Source organism: Electrona antarctica, assembly GCF_951216825.1.
Source record: "Electrona antarctica genome assembly, chromosome: 10".
Taxonomy (NCBI): Eukaryota; Metazoa; Chordata; class Actinopteri; order Myctophiformes; family Myctophidae; genus Electrona; species Electrona antarctica.
Window position 1 is genome coordinate 20,700,507 of NC_136791.1, and position 17,105 is coordinate 20,717,611.

General features: G+C 43.0%; 1 protein-coding gene across 1 annotated transcript in view; it reads left to right on the forward strand.

Moving 5' to 3' along the window:
• Positions 1 to 5,108: 5,108 nt before the first annotated feature.
• The window catches only part of btaf1 (BTAF1 RNA polymerase II, B-TFIID transcription factor-associated), a 41,066-nt gene continuing 29,069 nt past the window's right edge, over positions 5,109 to 17,105 (forward strand). The window contains exons 1-12 of the mRNA XM_079512240.1: positions 5,109 to 5,518; positions 6,726 to 6,849; positions 7,554 to 7,668; positions 8,117 to 8,257; positions 9,606 to 9,808; positions 11,079 to 11,212; positions 11,436 to 11,565; positions 11,836 to 11,904; positions 14,352 to 14,441; positions 14,537 to 14,632; positions 16,117 to 16,293; positions 16,905 to 17,045. Of these exons, the coding sequence (XP_079368366.1) occupies positions 5,505 to 5,518; positions 6,726 to 6,849; positions 7,554 to 7,668; positions 8,117 to 8,257; positions 9,606 to 9,808; positions 11,079 to 11,212; positions 11,436 to 11,565; positions 11,836 to 11,904; positions 14,352 to 14,441; positions 14,537 to 14,632; positions 16,117 to 16,293; positions 16,905 to 17,045 (1,434 nt within the window). The 5' untranslated portion in view covers positions 5,109 to 5,504. The remainder of the gene's footprint in view (positions 5,519 to 6,725; positions 6,850 to 7,553; positions 7,669 to 8,116; positions 8,258 to 9,605; positions 9,809 to 11,078; positions 11,213 to 11,435; positions 11,566 to 11,835; positions 11,905 to 14,351; positions 14,442 to 14,536; positions 14,633 to 16,116; positions 16,294 to 16,904; positions 17,046 to 17,105) is intronic.

The following is a 17,105-nucleotide window of genomic DNA, read 5'->3' on the forward strand; positions in this document are numbered from 1 at the left end:
AACGTGTCAAATGGGATATGAAACATCCCATTCTAGTCCAGACTCCAGACTAAGTCCAGGGCTTCACAGATTCACATCCCATTCTAGTCCAGGCTAAATGCAGGGCTTCACATCAACAGGGCTTGCAGTGGAGTAGAGTGAGCGGCTTCAATATCCTCACACATCAGCCAGAACCAGCGGATTCGGGTGCCAGAACTTGGACTGGTCACACCCACGTGGGCAATGTCGTCAAGGTAACGAGAGTGAGACAACAATTTACAATTTAGGCATTTAGCAGACGCTCTTAATCCAGAGCGATTTACAGATTACAGCCAATCTCTTCCACCACAGACCGAATTTGGTTCAGCATAGACTCCAGGATATACAGTGCAACTTCTACAGGTGCACCATAGAGAGTCCTGACTGGCTGCATTATGCATCACAGCCTGGTACAGAGTAGACGATGCTCCACCCTAGCTATGGACTGTTTCACTCTGTTACAATTTGACAAGATCATCAGGAGGAGGAGGAGAAGTTCAGTCATGTGGGAGAGACTCGGAGTAGAGTTGCTGCTTCTTCGCCTGGAAAAGAGCCAGTTTAGGTGTTTCGGGCATCTGGTTAGGATGCCTCTCGGGCGTCTCCCTAGGGAGGTCCTCGAGGCACGTCCCACTGGGAGGAGACCCCGGGGCAGACCAAGGCGCAGTTGGAGGAAACACATCGACTCACTGGCCTTGGAACGTCTCGGGATCCCCCAGGAGGAAGTCACTAATGTTGCTCTGGAGAGGGAAGTCTGGAGCTCTCAGGTGGAGCTGTTGCCCCCGCGACCCGACTACGGATAAGCAGTTGAAGATGGATGGATGAATGGATGGATGGATGGATGATGATGATGGATGATCATCAGGGCCCAATGCAGCAGGATCAGGCACAGTTTCTATCCACGACAGTGAGGACTACTATATGGCCAGTAATTTCCAGACACCATATTGCACTGACTGGCACACCACGTATGTATGCCACAGTATTGCAGTATGCGATGCATGCACAGTATTTCTATTTAATATCATTCTGCACTGAAGTGATCACTTTACAACCACTACTGACTAGTGACTGCAACCTCTTTGTGACTTGACAATTAGAAAAACCTTGATCCCCCAGTGGAAAATGAAGCAGTCATAGCAGCAGTAGTCTCCCGAGAAAGACTGTTGACTCGCATCAATATTAATATTATATATATTCAAATGAAATTTGGGCACTGTCTTTCCTTTATTTTTTGACAATGGGTTCTCAGATTGTAGCAGCAGCAACAGCAGTGAGAATGAAACAGATGCGGCACTGGTAATGGTAATTGCCAAGAAACCAACCCAAGATAGCCTACATAAAGAATACAAATAAAAGTGAAATACTAAGCTGTTAGACCTACGTAGATATATGGACCAGATCTCAGAGAGTGAGTCAGCCTATCAATAAATAAAAATGTAAAAAATAAAAATAAGTATACACTATATAATATAAACTATTAGAACAGTGCAGGGATGTAAAGTAAATAACTAAATATATGAATTGAATTCATATACATAAATCGCTATAGTGTAAATCTATTGCCAGTGAATATATGAATGAATCTATGTATGATAAATCAAGAATGAGTATGAATTAATATATGTAGGGCAGCCATAGCTTAGTGGGTAGAGGCCATCTGGTAATCAGAAGGTGTCTGGTTCGCCTCCCGGCCACGGTCTATGTAGAAGTGTCCCTAATCTAATCCCTATTCCCTAACTACTCCCCCGGAGCGCTCCTGTCCTCATATAAGCATGAACCATCTGAGCAGCTATCAGCTAGGTAAAGCTGAAAACAGAATTGTCCCCATGGGACTAATAAGGTAAAAATCACACCCGTGTGAACTGAGTGGTGTAAGGTCTTATATAGACTGATCAGCTGTGGTCTGACGTAATGTCTGACGTAATGAAATCACACCCGTGTGAACTGGGTGACCATAGCAACCATGCTAATTTTTTGGTACGAACAGACAGACAGACAGACAGACAGACAGACACGTAAACTAACAAAGCCAGTTGTAGGAGTGGTTTACACCACTCAAAAAGGGAAAAAAAGTGTTATCACCTCAGGCACCACATGTATTACTTGGCCAAATCAAGTAAAACTAATCAGTAACTTCTAATATGTAGCTCTGCCTGATGATCAAAAGCCTAATATCTCCCCTGTGAAACAGGGAGTCCCCCTTTAGGCTAGTCACAGGATAAGAAGGACAAAACCTCTTAACTCCATTGGACCCGGTCTCAAACTGTCTGCTAAAGGAGCTAACTCCATTGTGTTAAAAATATCTAAGGTTTTCTTAATTTCTTGAAAATGTTACATTTTGGAGTTAGGTTTTCCCTCCCCGATGTTGCGGCCATAGCTGTATTGTAAGTGCATGTGACAACAACAAGTTCTAAGTACGCGGTAAATCCTTGAACAACCTGCCTTGCCAGTCTAGATTAAGCATTTTGATACAACATTCTTGAATCCGTTTAGATTAAATGCTTTGCATTGTCCTAAAGAGATAATCATAAAACATGTGCTTTGATCTGATTCTGAGTTTAGAGACTACCACTGCTCATAGTGCTCAAGGCAAGCCTTGGCTTATTTTAGATATAATATTACATAACAATGTTTCATAATCAAGATTCTGAGGAGAGCTGAGCTCCTCATTGTGCGAATAAATGGTTTCAAGTTATATGGAACGATTCTCTGTATAACAATGCTTGTGTGTCACCATGTGAAACCAGAAATGTTCTAGTCATTGAAAACATAATAACCTAGTTAGTACTACTACAAGTACTTCTGAGTCAGTGGTATGCTCAACACCGCAGACAGTGTCACTCTTATAATGGCTCTCCAAGAACATTACTCCTGAAATGCATTTAAACATGTGCTTTCACAAATTCATAACTTCAAATTCACAGTAATACATTATTCTGGTTCATTTCCATTCTTCTCCAGCTCATCATCAGGATCAGATATTTGGCACAAGAACATGTATTCTCTAGGCTGCCTATTCTCTAAGGGGAATAGATTCAGTAAATTCAGATTTTCAGCATTCTTTTGAAAAAGATTATGGAATATTATAGGCAAACACGACATCCAGAGACTTTTGGTTTAAAGAATGAAACACAATCTCACAGGAGGTATGCCAAGTCACCACTGATATTTGGCTTATTTTAGGCACTATAGAGTCTCACCTTTTGTTCTTGAAATCTATAGTGGAAAAACCTTCCCTTACATTATGTTGGTGTGAATACAAAGGAGTTGTATAAGCTCTGGTAATATGAGCAAAAAAGTCAGTAGGCTATACAGGGCACCACCACATCCTCTGTCTACTTTATACAAAATAGGCCATGAATATAGCAGCTCTGTGATTGGCTCGTAATAGGCAACCATTCATTGTCGTGAAGTGACCCTATGGAAGTGACCAATCTGAGAACCCATCGTCAAACAATAATGGAAAAACAGCTCCCTCTTTGCCGTCATCACAAATGTGATGAGGTCAGCACATTTGGGCACATGGCTATGGCCGAATTTAGGCCAAGGAGTGTTTTGCGTGCAAAACTAATGCTTGGAATGGATTCAGAATCATGAAAACCCCCTAGTTTGACATATCACATGCTACTTAAAGTATGCCGAAATTTGGAAATTTTTGCCTGGTTGTCTGTGCCGGTGTGGTATACAAAAATGTCCATAACTTTTTTTTCGCAATGTTTCCGACAGAGCAGACCTCTCATTCTGTGGACCTTAATAACCAAGTGAATAGAAGACAAATAAAAAGTATGTCATGACATCACAGGTTAATCTCTATTCCTAGAGCTTTTGGTCCTGTGGCTCCCCGGCTACAAGAACAAGATTGTCCACATTTTATCTAGGCCTACGGGTATGAAAAGAATTATGGGCAAAGTAAATTCCATATGTCAATGAAATTGTCTTGTGAGATCATTAAACGACATGACATCAGCTTGTGACTGCAACTTGTTCCTGTTCGCAGATGACTCTGCACTGCTGGTCTCGGACAGGAACAAACTGCATGTTGAAAAGACCCTCAGGCAGCTCTTAACTCGATAGAATCTGCAAATGTCAACCATACAGGATCTATATGGATCTCCTCACTGGTCAACAAAATCACCCTGAAGACCCTTACAGGAGCCCTCGTACAAGGTTTCTTCGACTATGCATGCACCTCTTGGTACCACAGCACCTCAAAGGCCCTTAAAACAAGGCTCCAGACTTCCCAAAACAAACTGGTCATTTTGTACAGCATCTTGCAATGGGTCTGGTCCACAAGATTCGCTACACTACACATGTACCTGTCTAAATACTAAATACCTTAATGTCAACTAAATCCACACCCATAACACCAGAGAGTGTTCAACAAACCATGTGCAACCCAGATTCGGCACAAACAAGGAACTAAATTATTTTCGCTCCTATGCCACCAAAATGTGGAACGCCCTACCATCAGTCATTAAGACATTAAGCGAATCCATTGACTCCTTCAAATGCGCTCTCAAAGGCCACCTATACGGACGGCTGCAATTCGAAAATGGCCCCCGTAAAATCTGATACCCCCACCCACCCCTTTTCCCCTCACTGTAGGCCTATATGTTTTCTTTGCCTTTTTACCTCCTCTATGATGATTTCCTATTTTTGGTTATATAGAAGTCTATATTTGTATAAATGTTATGATGAATTGAACATGGTTGACCCTATTGTAAACAAGTGTAATGCTTTTATGGTGTCGTCCACAGTTAACAGTTTTGTATTGAGTTGTGTTTGAAATGTACTGTAATTCTCCAATCTGTTAATAAATCTTTCAAACAAAATCAATCAATTAATCAAAACTTTGGTTTTATGACGGTTTTAGTGCATGTAACCATGAGATTATACAAAATAATAATAAAAATATAAATAAATAAAAATAAAATAATAATTATATATATATATATATATATCTGCTATCTTTTTTTTAACGCTCTAAGCGCTGATTGGCTCTTCCCGGAGCCGTGTCGGCCAATCAGCCTCCACCTGCCACGAAGGAAGGAATAAATGCAAGATGGCTCCTCATATAAAAACAACAGTGCTCTGGGCAGCCCTCGGCGTGCAACAAAGTTACTCTTTAATGCTCATTCGACTGAAATATCTGTCCGCGAGTAGTTCCGAAGGTTGACCCGGGCTACACATCGATGTGTGTACGGTGGTCGGTGAGAAGAGAACTCGAGTGACACCGGGGGGACAAACTTTGAAGCCATGAGCCGCTGGTGGTAAAACTCTTGTCGGCAGACAGCCCCGGCCCTAAGCCCTTATAGCTGGGGCCTCCAGTCGAGCTAACTGACGTTAGCATTAGCTCATGACTTCATATAGTGTCTGTTGGTTGGAAGGAACCCCCCCGCACGTTTCTTTCTCATTGCATTTTGAATGTGGTGTCGTGAAAGAAAGAAAAGGACACCCCCAGGCTCTCTCTGAATAAATAAATCACCATGGCTGTGTCAAGGTAAGCTTTGCATAGCAACCCCTATAGCAGCCAAAATGCTGGCTAGCTTTGGATATAGCAAAAAAGAATGGTCGTATAATTACTGCTCTCTCTGTCTGGGGGATGATGGCCGACTAGCCATCTAGCTAACATAATGTAATATCCACTATAGTCTCCTATATACTCGTGTCACCGGGTTGAAAAGGCCATGCACAGGATTTTATTGAGTGCTTGTTTTGGGCTAAAATGTTCCATGTATTTTGGAATGCCAGTGAAACTCATGTTACATTTTTTGTTCTTGCCATCCAGCTGTCACTGTCTAATGCAATATAATATTTAAAATTGTGAACCTATCAAAGTAGAGCTCAATGGCAAAACGTGAGTTGCCTACCGGTACTTATTCTGTCACAATCAATAACATTTGCTCGCCACGGACCTATAATAACGTACATGTGTCATGGTTTGCTTGCTCTTGCTCCCTGCTAATTTAAATTCACCAGCTTCAGCTTGTCGGGGTGCAAGAATAAAGTGCTCGCAGTACTCTTCTGGTGGCAGTTTTTTAAAATCTATTTAAATGGCACCCATAGCCTGATATTTAGTTAGCATTAATTTGCGTATCTGTACCTATTTGTTTACCGCTTTTCCCGTTGAGGTTGTTATGACATTTCCACGTGGTCAAATGTTGTTGTGCTTTGCATAGCAAAATAGACAGTTAATTTTTAGTCCAGCTTATGGTTGAACTATTGGAAGACTGTTACAGGCAGGGCACGTAGAGCAGCTGAGCTGTAATCCACTCTATATTATTAGATTGCTAATCAATCTGCACTTTTGCAATTTTATTTAGATGATTTAACAAGAAAAAACAACACATTATTATGCAATGGTGTTCGCTTTTCAGTTTTCACAGCCCACTGTCTGTTCTGTTCTGTCAGTGTGATGGTGTGATTCGATGTTTCTTTGGCAATCTCAAATAAGTTTATTCTGACGCAGAAACTCAAATCCAAATGTAAATTGATAATTTAACAAAGGAGATTTGATGCCTTTCAAAGCGTGCAGAACATTAAACAGTTTTTCTGACAAGTTTATTTTGAGAGGCCTTTGAAACAGAATAAATTACAACAGTTTGGCAAATGGCAATACTCTCTGACTCTATTGTGCATGGTCACAATGCACGCAGCACACACCATGACCTCCTGTCTCTGTGTAACACCCCCCCTCTCCCCCACAGACTTGACCGTCTGTTCATCCTGCTTGACACTGGAACCACTCCAGTAACCCGGAAGGCTGCGGCCCAACAGCTTGGAGATGTGGTCCGACTCCACCCACACGAGCTCAATAATCTTCTGTCGAAGGTGTGTGTTTGTCCAGTGGCCTACCTTGCCCCTCAGACATTTATCAACTGAGAGATCCATCCCAAACTCCCAGTTTTCTACAGACGGCCCACACCGTATCGCCATAAATGATAAAATGACTGCGGGACACAATTGTAGCACATGCTTGTCTCCAGCACTCGATAGACTTCTTGCTGTCACATATATTGTATTTTGTCTCTGAAATGGTATTACGGTTAATAGCTTTGTAATACGTAACCCATTAAGACTTGGAACGCATCTGTGTCACTTTAGCTTTTCACCACTTTAACCATTCATTTAAACTTTAGATATTGAAAAATAGTAGTGGTGCAAATCATTGAATATATATTCTTACACAGCGAATGTTTTTAACTCAAATCTTTGCTTCTGGCCTCTGGGAGGTCCCTGGAACAAAATATTTCAGACGGGTCGGCGGCAGAATACGTGTAATTTTGACATGAAAAAGTTTGAGAACCACTGACAAGTAACATAGGTTTTTCAGAAAAGTGTCAGGATTTAGACAACATTTGTAGAATCAGGTCTAAATGGGTTAATGAGTAAAGGGCTCCTTTAACTTGCTCTCTTATGTCAGGACAAAAGAGGGATTCTCACTTGTGTTGCTCTTGGTGTTAGGCTTGATAGACTTGAATGAAATTGCAATCCATGCCAAGTAATTTTTCTATTCTGTCCCCCTCAATATAAAGGTCTTGACCTACCTTAGGAGTCCCAACTGGGACACACGCATTGCAGCAGGCCAAGCTGTAGAAGCCATTGTGAAGAATATCCCTGAGTGGGACCCATCCCCTAAGCCTAAAGAAGGTGATTTCATAGGCCAGTTGTTCACCAAGCCATCAATGTTTATATTGAAAGTGCATCAATGACACTACTACAAGTGCAACTAGACATGGCATGTCCAATCGAATACAACATTTGGCATGCGTGCGCACATGAGTATGTGTGTGTGAGTGGCTTTGCGTCAGCATAATCATTACACTTAAATTCCCCTTTACAATGTTTACTTTGAATGGTATAATGTAGTCATAGCACATTTGAATGGCATAACATAATGCATACATACGTACAGGAGAGAAGCAGAACATGAAACGGCACAAACTATTGACTGAGACAATACCACATTTAATTAAACACAGATTATTTATTTGCAAGATGCAAATTGTTGGCTTGTCTGTAAAAGAATGCTATTGCTTCGTCAGGAGTGATGAGTGTTATAACTGGTGTGCAAAATTGTCCCGTGTGCGTCTTGTAGAGTCTTGTGCGGACCTATCGCCAGAGGACTCCTCATGTCGGTTGACTTTCTACCACTTTGACATTTCCCGTCTGCTCAAGCACGGGGTTTCTCTGCTGGGATCTGCAGGGGCAGAGTTTGAGCTGCAGGAGGACTTGTCTGGTATGTAATTCTCATTGTAGTTCAATATGAAATACTGTAGGCTATGTGTCCTCATTATCATAGTCGCATATGAAAGACTGGCCTATGTGTTCTTTTTTTTTAATTATTTTTTTCATCCCACGATTTTGCAACCCAGTTTTTTTCACCCAGTGCCAATTATCTAATGTAATCCTGGGCGCTACACTTCCTCTGCCAACCTGGGGGGGCAGCGGACTGACCTCATGCCTCCTATGCATGAGGAGTCCAAGCTGCTTCTTTTCACCTGACGGGGGGGAATTTCCCTTGCCGGATGTAGCGCGTGGAAGGAACACGTTATTCCGACCAGTTCCTTTCCCCTCCATCAGGCGCCCCGGCTGGTGGGAGGTAGTTTTAGAGACCAGGATTACTGCATGTTTTCTCTTTATTGTAATACAAAATTAATGACTGTAGGGTTTGTAAAGTTAAAGTGAGTCATCTGAACTGTTATCATAATGAGCAGGTAGCTATTGGCTAGTCCATGCACTGTGACCATTTGTGACAGCTTGTGGCTGTACTCAAAACTCCATGAATGGTCCACGAACTTCCAAAAAAGACTTGCTCCCTCATGTCTACTGTCATTTCCCTCTCAGTGGGTCTCCATGAATTTGAATACAATTTGAACTCATTTGAATGTGACCTTCCAGCCAGCTTCGATCCTTTGCATGCTCTTGTGTCTCCAGCACTCATCATGCTGCAGTCTGATTTAATTGGCTGTTTATGCTCCCCTGGCCTTTTCTTGATTGCATTACAATCTTTCTTGATTGACATGATTGTACATACAATTTAGGCATTTAACCCAGAGCGGGCAAGAACAACACATGGTAATACATCAAATACATAGAAATAGTCATCAAGGATCATAAGCAAGCTAAGAACCTAACATCCGTCCAACAGTAGAATATCTGTACAATGAAACGGTGAGTATACAGCACTATAGTATATAATCTAAATTACATAAGTTTAGCCTATGAATATGCCTGTAACGTCGTCGAGTGCTACAACAAGTGCGGAGGGCATAGATAATGGAGTCTGAAGAGGTGAGTTTTCAGACTACAGCGGAATATTGGGAGTGAGTCTGCAGTACATAGTGACTTATTACTGACTTTCATAGTATGTGATACATTATTCGTGACTATAGCGTCAGTCATTCTCACTTCCCAGTTGCATTTTGCCCCATGATATGTCCTGATTCATGTCCACATTCTGAGTACGTTATACATGTGTTCTTCAGAAAGCTGCAGTATACTGTAACTGTACCAGTGTTCCTCCTAACATTTATATACTTTGTGTGGTTTTGGCTTTGACTATACCTGTCCTCTTGTGTCCTCAGGTGAGGTAGACCCTAAAGAGCGTCTGTCCCGCCAGAGAATGCTTCTTCAGAGGAAGCTGGGCCTTGACATGGGGGCTGCTATTGGCATGGACACTGAGGAGCTGTTCAACGATGAGGACCTGGATGATACCTGCCAAGCCAGTGGTCCCAGATCGCAGGGAGGCAAGACCACAGCCCCATCCAGCTCCTCCCGCAACCATGTAGTGAGTCCCTCAGCATGCATAAGATTTTTAATCAGGGAGTCTGAGATTATACATTTATTTTTTGGGGGAAAACTTTAACTTTCACTAGACCTTTGAGTATGCACTTGAGTATGCATCACGCAGTTGTCTAATAAATAATAAATTGGGAACGGGTCAAGCCCTCTTGTGTATCTCTTACTTACAGTCTACTTTTTGCCGTATAATTTGTGGCAGCCAGTATCAGCTTGCCCTTTTAAAATATGTTTTTTGGGGGGTTTTCAAAAGCGTAAGACTTGTTTGTCCCCATGTGGTTTTCACTGCAGGGCTGCGGTCTTGAATAAACTAGGGTGTCCAAAAATAGGTACATTCTGAACATAATCAAAGAGTGTGAAGCTGGACAGAAGCCGGATGTATACATATTGTAGCTGTCTACTACTGTGCACAAGTTTCATGTACAGCAGGGGAAGGCAACTTTGAAGATGTAGAGGGCCACTATAGTTCCACACTGACTCCGGAGGGCCACATTGCATACCTGTATATTGTCAAAAATAGCAGATCTACAAGCTATTTTTGAATTTGGAATCCTGAAAATGTAATTATTTATTTAATTTCAAATGCATTTAGTTATACTTACGTTAACTTTATGAACTTAAATGCAAATACGTTGGACATAAAAAAGGGACATAAAAAAGACAATGCGTGATAACGTGTAGAGGTACACATGAAGCTTGATTAAATTCACCTGTTTGATTCCCATTTCTGTGTGTCCGTCCAAACACAGCTGCTACTGATTACCAAAATCCTCAGTTTTGAATCCCATTCAAGATGACATCCAGACAGCGTATTACTCTGTTTAAACTTCAGCAGCACACTAAAATATGTATCTGAAAACATTATAGGTTCAAATAAGCCTTGAGCTTTGCTGTCTGTCGCTCTGTGACTTTGTTTACAAACAGATCTGCATCTGTGTGCACGGCGCGTCGCACACGTAGCAGAACAACGTCCCATAGCCTGGAGGGATGCAACCTTCTGATTGGTTAAAAAAACTTGCCTTTTCAGAGTGACACTTCAAAATAAAAAGCCCGTATTTTTCATTGCACCAGACCTTTAAGGAAACAAACTGCTGTCTGCATTACAGCATTGTTTTTTTTGCCTGGTATTGCAGCCAACATTTGACACCCTTATCCCGTTTTTCAATGTAGCCCGATTTCTTCCCTCTTATTTTACAATCAATAATCATGTACTGTTTTATTATGCATGTTACCTTAAAATAATTAAACTTTGTGTTCAGCCCATGCAGGCTGCTGAGCTGATAAATTCAGAATTCCGGCCAGGCATGAGCAATCGGCAGAGGAATAAGGCAAAGAGGATGGCCAAACTTGTAGCGAAGCAACGATCCAGAGACATGGATCCAAATGAAAAAAGGTATTTCAACGTTTTGCTTCACACTTACTTCACAAGCCTTTGCTTTTTTTGAGTGGTGCAACCACTCCTATAGACAGCTATGTGTGTCCCTGGGTCTGTCCCTGGGTCTGTCTGTCCCTGGGTCTGTCTGTCCAAGCACAAAAATAGTGTTATAGCGTTTGTTCACCACCAAACTTTTAGTTTGGAATGTTGTCATTACTGATCAGCATTTCTCCCTCCGTAGCAATGACAGTTTTGAGGGTGAACCAGAGGAGAAACGCAGGAAAACCACCAATGTTGTTATTGACCAACCAGCGACGGAGTCTAAAGTCTTAATCGATAACGTTCCAGATGGCACCAGTCTCTTGGAGGAGGTAAGGAATCAGCTAAAACAGTCAGCCTGCCGACATTTTGACTGTAATAATAAATCACTCTTGCGTCAACATATGTCCGCCTACTTGTCATTTAATTAAACTGGCTGACTGTATGTTTGAGTGTGTGTGGATGGGGAGTGCGTCTTTTGTCATAAGATACATCATTGATGACAGAATGTGCTAACATCAACAACAATAACGATTAAAAAATAATGAGTGTACTGTAAATTTTATTTGATTAATTGATTTATTATCTCTGTTTTGCTTCAGATAAACGAATGGCCTTTGGAGAGCTTCTGTGAAGAGCTCTGCAATGACCTTTTCAATCCTTCATGGGAGGTAAGGACAAAAGGCCAGCTGGACAGAACACTTAATGGAAAAAATCCTAAAATGTCCATGTGATGCATTCATTCTTTTATTTATTAGACAGGACAGTGTAGTGAGTGTGGAAAGATTAAGAGAGTTGGACAGAGACATGACAGGAGCTGCACTCATAACTCAGGTACATGGAGCGCTACCCAGCAGCCAGACACTATGACTGTGCAGGTGATCTGGCATGTCCAGGCCATGCAAATTCCTGAGTGTCATGGATACAATGAACTAATTCTTGACATTTCTGTCTGAAGATTGTTACCAGAGAAGGTATTGATTTACAAATTCAAATTAAAACGTCTTGATGATGTATTAGAGGTACTTTAATTATAATTAATGATGAAAATGTATTTAGCAAAAGGCCGATGCACACCTCAGAAGGCTAGTGACTGGTGCGTAGGTCAATAGAGCATACATTAAAAAGGGTAGATTTGAAAAACTAAAAAGGTCCCGCACACTGTCAGACACTTGCCAAAATGTTGCTCTTTATTAGGTCGAACTTCATCAGGACAGACAATAATTTGTCTGTCCTGATGAAGGTCTAATCGACCGAAACGTTGACCTAATAAAGAGCAACATTTTGGCAAGTGTCTGACAGTGTGCGAGACCTTTTCTTTGTTTTTCAAAGATACCCTTTTTGATGATGAAAATGTAAACAACTGTGAAATGATTATGAATTGGGCCATTACTTAATTTGGTCATATTTATACAAAAGAGAAACTCAAATCCATTTTATTTTTATGGACAATTTTGAGTTAAATTTGGCAAATAACCTTTTGCTGTACTGTAAGACGGATTTAGTCAAGCGGGAACTTAAAAGGAAAAGTGGTATTAAGCACCAATCAACCGAGTTAAGCGGAAACTTAAAGCGATGAGTGGCATTATAGGGGGAGAGTGTAGTGACCCGTTCGGTAGGACTTTGGCTTATTTGGGCGCCATCTTCCTGCCTATATGTAGGATAGGCTACTTGGCTGCCAATCTGTAGTTCGTTAATGTGCTTGTCAGTGACGCTGGTATGCACACTGTCACTGCAGTATTATTATTCGCCGTTAGAAAATGTTCGGGTGTTCTGATCTGATAGCCGCCTCCCCTCACGTCAAATAAGTTCTCAATGTTTACATCTTACTTGACGAGAAGACATCTCGTTCCTTATGGAACCAGGGAGAGGGTAAAAACACCACGAGAGTGACGAGTGACCAGTCAAACATGTGTTCTCTCCGCAGTAAATAAATAATCTGTCTGTATGCGATCTGACCATTATTATTTTTATTACACTGTCATGCTCGTTTGAGGACCGATAGAGAGCAGAGCATACATGTGTTTGGGAATGTTGCTGAAGGTTATGTTATTTTGTCAGCTGACACCCAAATCAAAGAAACCATACAGCGTGTATTTATTTATTTGATATCTCCGACAGTAAACGCACTGCGATGCTACAATGGAAGCATAATTCTGACGGCCCGCGGTGGAATGGACAAGTTAGGGTATCAGATTTATGTTATTTTGTCATCTGACACCCAAACCATACCGTGTTTATTTAATTATTTTATATCTACAATGGTATGTGTCCACAGTGAGGCTGGAAAATGTAGCCTTCACCTTCACCTATCCCGTAACCCCGGAGGGTCGTTGGGGCACCACAGACGATCTGCTGACCAGCTCTCTCCATCCCTCTCTGTCCTCGGCAGCTCTCATTGCCTCGCTGAGTTTTAAGTGTGTCCATTCTCCGATGTTATCTTCCCATCTTTTCTTTTGTCTCCCTCTTCTCCTGCCACCTCGTACAGTGCCTTGCAGGATGGTCTTTGCAAGGCCTGAGGATCTGGTGATGTGTCCATACCACCTCAGTTTGCGCTTGATGACAGTGGTCAGAAGGTCATCATGTGGGCCGACGGCTTGGCTGATCTTTTGCCGTACTTCCTCGTTTGTGACATGTTGGGTGTAGGAGATACCCATGAGTCTTCTGTAGCATCTCATCTCCATGCTCTGTATCCTCCTCTGTAGCTCAGCTGTAAGGGTCCAAGTTTCACAAGCATAAAGAAGGATTGACATGACAAGTGATCGCAGTAGTCTCACCTTTGATGCCAGACTAATGTTTTTGTCTTTCCATATGGGCTTGAGTTTTGCCAGGGCAGCAGTTGTTTGCGCAATTCTGGCAAGAACTTCCCGTTTGGATCCTTCATCGGACACGATTGCTCCAAGATATTTGAAACTGGAGACCGTGTCCAGTGACTGTCCGATACTTGAAATGTAGCCTAGCAGCCTACTACTATAGCCTACTGGTAGGCAGAAAAATGGCAACCAGAATAACCCGTTCTGAGCGAAACTCCTCCCTCCGCTCTATAATGGCCCTATAATAAGTCATTACAATTGTATACATAATTCCACACAGACTACTCCATGTGGTTGCTTTCCAGATCCGTCACGGTGCAGGCACGGGTCTCAGAGAAATCCTCAAGTCTCATGGAGCTGGTGGAGGGAAGCTTGTGGGAAGCACCTCCGAACAGGTACACAAGCCATCTGAGAGTAACATTTTTTGTATGAACTTGCCAGACCAATTAGGCTAACGATGTCTGACTTTTTCTTTGTTCATCTGGTTTAGATGTCGCGGCAGCATCAGGAGTGGTTAGAGGACCTGGTCATCCGATTGCTCTGTGTCTTCGCACTCGACCGCTTTGGAGACTTTGTATCTGATGAGGTTTGTGTGTCTCATACTCTGTCTACATACAACTTTGGATTTGGTAATTTAATTGAAGTTGGGAAAACGGGGGTGCATTTAAACGGGAAAACGGGGTGCATTTTTTCAACCATAAAGAATTGGCAATTATCTCAAACTATGGCTTTCTGCTAATAAACTAATCATCAACAAAAACAAACACTATGCTTTTCGGGACTAATCAGAACCTTGCATCCAAAACCAAAAATCAAACCTACAATAACAGCACTTGTCTTGACGGTACGCAGCTGCATAGAGTTGATCACGTCACATACCTCTGCAAATGGCTTGATTCTGAACTCTCATTCAAATGTCACATTGATGACATTGTTAGGAAAATAAACTATAGCGCTGGTGTTCTCTACCGTAATTAATTATCAACAGAATATCTATGGTTGGTAATGGACACAATCATGTGTTAAAGTATGGGTGATACTGATATATTATGTTAAGACATATTTTCTTAATTAGTATAAGAGAATGTGTAGAGAAGCAAGAATTGACATTGCAATTATGCTGTGATATGCACTACACGGTCAGGTACTGCAGGGGTTCTCGACCTTTTTGGCTGGGGACCCCTGGAAATGCTTTGGCCATGTCTCGAGACCCCCGTCCCCCTGTAAGGGTGACCTGTGACCCTGTCTGTCTTTTACACCAAGGTGGTGGCCCCTGTAACCCTTTCTCTGTGTCTCTTCCACCAAGGTGGTGGCCCCTGTAACCCTGTCTCTGTGTCTCTTCCACCAAGGTGGTGGCCCCTGTAACCCTGTCTCTGTGTCTCTTCCACCAAGGTGGTGGCCCCTGTAACCCTGTCTCTGTGTCTCTTCCACCAAGGTGGTGGCCCCTGTAACCCTGTCTCTGTGTCTCTTCCACCAAGGTGGTGGCCCCTGTAACCCTGTCTGTCTCTTCCACCAAGGTGGTGGCCCCTGTAACCCTGTCTGTGTCTCTTCCACCAAGGTGGTGGCCCCTGTAACCCTGTCTCTGTGTCTCTTCCACCAAGGTGGTGGCCCCTGTAACCCTGTCTCTGTGTCTCTTCCACCAAGGTGGTGGCCCCTGTAACCCTGTCTCTGTCTCTTCCACCAAGGTGGTGGCCCCTGTAACCCTGTCTCTGTGTCTCTTCCACCAAGGTGGTGGCCCCTGTAACCCTGTCTCTGTGTCTCTTCCACCAAGGTGGTGGCCCCTGTAACCCTGTCTCTGTGTCTCTTCCACCAAGGTGGTGGCCCCTGTAACGCTGTCTCTGTGTCTCTTCCACCAAGGTGGTGGCCCCTGTAACCCTGTCTCTGTGTCTCTTCCACCAAGGTGGTGGCCCCTGTAACCCTGTCTCTGTGTCTCTTCCACCAAGGTGGTGGCCCCTGTAACCCTGTCTGTGTCTCTTCCACCAAGGTGGTGGCCCCTGTAACCCTGTCTCTGTGTCTCTTCCACCAAGGTGGTGGCCCCTGTAACCCTGTCTCTGTGTCTCTTCCACCAAGGTGGTGGCCCCTGTCAGGGAGACCTGTGCCCAGTCGCTGGGCGTGGCTCTTCGCCACATGACCGATAACGGTGTTGCCATGACGACGGACATCCTCCTGAAGCTGCTGACGGAGGACCAGTGGGAGGTCCGTCACGGAGGGTTGCTGGGAATCAAGTACGCCCTGGCTGTCCGACAGGTAACACTGTGTGTCTCTCTCTCTCTCTCTTTCTCTCTCTCCCCCCCCCCCAACTAGGATTGATATTTCAAGCTCTTTCCTCTCCTGTTCACACAGATTTGCTATACAGCAACACTGATGAGTCTGCATTGGTTTTGCTCTGTTTAGTTGTTCAACCTGTCTCTATTTGATCATAATAAAGATTATCTTAATCCGTTGCTGGGTGATGTAATCACGTTGCACTAGCCTGCACTTTTCTTTTTTTTGCTTAGTTTCACTGTGCAAGCCAGCTAAAATGAAACTGCACCACTTGTAACGTCCTGTGGCAGCCAAGTCTAAGGACTTTTAATGTTTGCTTTAAGCAAAGCAAACATTAAAAGCAGTGATGTCATGTGACTGCCACAGTGGGCACCCTTCACTTCACACAAGGTGTGTGGGTGTGTGTGCTAAGGGAACAATTTAATACCCAAGAAACTATATCAGCAAAAATGTGTCTAATGAACATGTTATATCTAAATATCATTCTTGCGTTTAGTGGTCAAGCAAAAAACGAAATCACAAAGACAACGTTAACATGTGAAAACGTGTCTCTTTTGTTCACCTGTTCTGTGGTTCTTTTGGTCCTCTGTCAGGACCTGATGTCGGTGTTGCTTCCGCGGGTGCTCCCGGCCATCACAGAGGGTCTGCAGGACCTCGACGACGACGTGAGAGCGGTGGCAGCTGCAGCTCTCATTCCGGTGGTCCAAGGCTTGGTCCGGCTACTGCCCAGTAAGGTCAGTAGAACATCCATTAAGACCTGGAACACTTTAACCATCATTTTAGTGGTCCGACAA